The following is a 4292-nucleotide window of genomic DNA, read 5'->3' as shown; positions in this document are numbered from 1 at the left end:
TGAGATCCCGGCTGCTCGGGAAGCTGTGGGGGGCGGCTATCTTGGGCTAAGCTACGTCTAGGAGGCTCCACACTGGCTACATGGGGATAGCTAGCTGGGCCATTCTCCATGGTGTGGAGCCGCGCTTCTAAGTCTGTGAGCCTCGCCTCCAATGCTGCTAGCATCTGACATTTATTACAAGTAGGCAGAGGAATAACTGAACATGCGACACTCCGAGCAAAAGAAAGGAGGAGAGGAAGAGGGGGAAGCCATTGCTCTTGATTCAGCTACTAGCTTAGCTAGCTTCTAAACTAGCCGACCTAAAGTAGCAAGTTAAATTTGGTAGTTAGCAAGAACTTCTGCAAAACAAGTGCTTTAAGTGGTGCAAGCATATGTTGTCACTCAAAAATTCAGATGAACCTAGAAAATAGTGAGTTTAATTCCTAAACAATCTGGAAGCAAGCACAACGCAGTGCAAATACAGAAAACAGGAAATGAGTACAGTTTACCGCAGGAAACAGCAGTCCGTCAAAGGATTCTTGTAATTCTTTCAGGAACACCTTGAGGGATTTTTTTTTAATTTGCCACAATTGTCCACTTGGACTCAAGGGTGAACTGATTAGATTTTGGTGGTCACAGGTCAAAGGTAAAGGTCAGTGACCTCACGTCTATCCATTCCCGTAAATCTGACTGGTTGGTGGAGGCATAGAAATACAAAGTGATAATTCTAGTTGTTTTGATGAAACTAATACTGGGCCCTAATTAATAAAACGACTAGATTTTTAATATATCAAGTCATTTTATTTGTGCTTTGAAACAAAAACAAATACAGTAAAACATGTTTCAGTATTACTGTATGTGTCAGGCGCTTGATCATGTGGACAATAGGATGATATATATTTTATTTGTTACTCTACAGTTTTTCTTGTCATTATGAGAAACACTGTCCTATTAGTCGGTGCCTTTTATGACACATTTTACTATGGCAGATGTCTTGGTAAAAGAGAAACAATGGTTCTGTGCCAAAGTGAAGACATGCTACCTTCATGACTGGGTTTGCACTGAGACGCTATGCTAGGCTACTCACTCCTGTTAAAGATGAATGCCTCATTATTCAGTGTTAACCTCTTGATGAGCCATAATGAATAGAGGAGAGACAAAATGAAAGCACATTCAACACAATTAAAGTTCATTGAGTTAATAATGTGCTCATTACGCTCAGCATACAGCGACTTAATCAGGACTTCTTGATGGATTTGGCGCCACATAAACAATGTTGGAAAATAAATGTAATTAAAGTGTTGATTAGATTACAGGCATTGATATGTGTGGGAGAATATTCTGAGTAGGGTTTTATTAAACTACTGGGTTGACTGAGCCTTTGTTAAAGATTTAAACAGCACAATGTAAATGTGTCTGCTCCTCCCACCATTGTTTCTGTTTCACTCTTCATGGTTATCACCTCAGTGCTTCTATTGTTTTTTCTTCTCACTTGTGTCGCTTTCTCCTTCCATTTAACTCCTTTAACTCTATTATTTATTATTCTTTGTCTCACTTTGCTTACACACTAAACCACATCTGGCCTTTACCTAATTCCTTTCCTCTCCCATTTTTGTTTTCCATCCTCTTGTCCCTCCAGGTTGTCATGGTGGCGTGTATCAGAGGAAGCTGTACCACGACCTGTTGGTGAACTACAACCGGCTGGAGAGACCTGTCCAAAATGACTCAGCGCCCATCGTGGTGGACCTCGGCCTCACACTGCTACAAATCATTGATGTGGTGAGTGTGTGTCTTTGTTGTATTGCGTGAAGTACAAAGTACATTTGAGGACAAAAGGAAGAAGTGAGGGAATGTGTGGAATTTGTTTTGGAAATCACCACAGAGAATGAACTAAAAACAGTTAAGTTGAACATTATTTGTGAAACCTTTTTCATATTGAAGGGTTTTTTTTTTAGAATTGATTTGTTTTGTTTATGTCAAAGGCACTCCATCTGATTTATCTGCAGTGACTGTGGCACATGCTAATGCATATGCCTTGTGGTTGTTGCGTCTCATCTTCCTCAGAACCTAAAACTCTTCCACAAGTGTCAGCACACCAAAGTGAGAAAAATTGTCTTTGAAAGAGATAGTTCTTTGTTTCTCCCCTGGGGTCCTTTTTCATTTCTCTGCACTTCAGTCTCTGTGTTGAGATACGCCCTCTCACTTGTGCCCCCATTTTTGAGATTTTGAGCTGCTCCTTGTTGCCCTCCCCTTTTGACCCCGTTTCCACCCAGGCCACAACACTCTGTGCTTGAGCCTGCACAGTGTTAACAGCCACCAAGAGGTCTTTTAGTCCCCATGGTATGAGTACACCCTCACTGTCACAGCACTCCCTAAAGGCCAGAATAGGCTTTCAATGCCAAACTACAGACAGACAGACAGACAGACAGGCACTTTATTAATCCCAAAGATAAGTTAGGTCTCCCGTAGCCCTCGCTACAAAGGACTCCCTCAGTCTATTTGTGGAGCACCTCAGTGACAGCAGCCTACTGCTGAATCGGCTCCTCTGTCTGGTTACTGTATCATGCGGGGGGTGATTTGTATTTTCCATTACAAATAACAGTTTTTTTAGGAGCCCTTCCTTCCACAACCAACCTGAGATACTCCAGCTCTATTCCCACCACAGACTGTGCTCTTTTCACCAGCTTGTCCAGCTGGGCAGTATCCTTTGCCTTTATGTTTCCAAACTACTGCAAAGTACAAAGCACTGGCAACCACAAACTGGTAAAAGATGTTCAGGAGTTTGCTGCAGAGGCATCACTGTTAGCTGACGGGTTTGTCATCCAGTTGCACCCCCTGGTGCTTGTAGTTCCTGACCACCTCCCCATCCACACCCCCAGTGAAGTGTAGAGAGTAAACAGGTTGGGTGAAAGCACAGTGCACTGTGGTTACTGTGGTTTGGCAGGTTTTCTGAGACTGTTCTCTCACTGTTCTCCTCTAACTGTCTGTCTGTGACAAAGCAAACAAGTATATTTCTCAAAATGTCAAACTATTCCTATAAACATGTTGTGTAAATTCTCAAATCCCAAACACAATACCTGTTTCTTCATTTTCACATGAAACACTGAAGTAGTTTTGTAAGACAACAACCTCAGTCTTTGTCCAACATTTTACACCCTCAAATGCATCAAAAACATACCTACGCGCACATAGAAACCCCATTTTACTCAGTGCAGCAACAGGTCCTCCCTTTCTATGTTGTTCCGCAGTTTTTCATGTCAAACCCGCGGCTTCATGCTTCCCCCTGTTCCCTATCCTATGCACCTACCATCACACAAACCCACACATTACCTTTTGACTGTTAGCCAGAGCGCTCATCCACAAAACCCAAGCTGACATCCCGTCACATCCCTCAGCCAGCCCTGTCACAAGATGTGTATGTCTCCTTATACTAACTACATTGTTGTAGGAGCTGTGCACAGATTTTCTTCTGTTATTACTATGGTCCAGTCTCCTAGAGACTATGAAACTGTGCGTTACAGACACAGAGGCTCTAGACAGAACATATGGTGCTCAGGAAACACCTTTTGACCAGACTAATGTTTTTTCAAGAAGAGTTTAATTAAAATGTTAGTCATTTAGAGTTGTTAGGTTGAGACAGGACCCAAAGATGCAGACCTGAGGACTTTGGCGTGCAGGTCAGTGGACAGGGAAAAGCAGGTGACAGCATAGCTGGCATGTCAGAGACAACAGCAGACTACTACTTTCTGCAGTCCTGACTGTCCACTGGAGTGTGTTCCTGTCCTGTTTGGTTGCTGAGCCAAACCAGACAGTGATGGAAGTGCAGAGAACAGACTCGATGATTCCTCTGTAGAACTGCATTAGCAGCTCCTGGGGCAGGTTGAACTTCCTGAGCTGGTGCAGGAAGTTGCATTTTGCTGCAACAAAGTAAACCCTCTGCTGTGCCTTCTTGGTGATGGTGTTGATATGGGACGACCACTTCAGGTGCTGGGACACAGTGGAGCCAAGGAACTTGAAGGACCCCACTGCTGATACAGTGCTGCTGAGTAGGGTGTAGGGGGCTCTTCCCCAGCCTCACCTGCTGCTTCCTGCCTGTCAGAAAGCTGTCCTGTAGCTAGTGATGTTTTTTAGGCTTCTCCACACAGATGAGGGGTCGTTGTCTCAAAACTGGATTTTCAGCTTTTTGGAGTAGCTCCTCTTTGTTACTCTGATCTCCCTTGTCCTTTGTATGTTCCTGGCTTGGCTGTACAGGATCCTGTCCCCACTTCTGTGGGCCTCCTCTTTGGCATGACAAAGCTTCCTGAGTATCTGCT

General features: G+C 43.8%; 1 protein-coding gene across 1 annotated transcript in view; it reads left to right on the top strand.

Moving 5' to 3' along the window:
- chrna8 (cholinergic receptor, nicotinic, alpha 8) overlaps positions 1-4292 on the top strand; it is a 61362-nt gene that overhangs the window by 10612 nt on the left and 46458 nt on the right. Inside the window, exon 2 of the mRNA XM_020596129.1 lies at positions 1619-1758. Coding sequence (XP_020451785.1) covers positions 1619-1758 — 140 coding nt within the window. The remainder of the gene's footprint in view (positions 1-1618; positions 1759-4292) is intronic.

Source organism: Monopterus albus, unplaced genomic scaffold (genome assembly GCF_001952655.1).
Source record: "Monopterus albus unplaced genomic scaffold, M_albus_1.0 scaffold29.1, whole genome shotgun sequence".
In the NCBI taxonomy this organism is placed as follows: domain Eukaryota; kingdom Metazoa; phylum Chordata; class Actinopteri; order Synbranchiformes; family Synbranchidae; genus Monopterus; species Monopterus albus.
The sequence above is the reverse complement of the archived record's forward strand: the minus strand, read 5'-3'. Positions and strand labels throughout refer to the sequence as shown.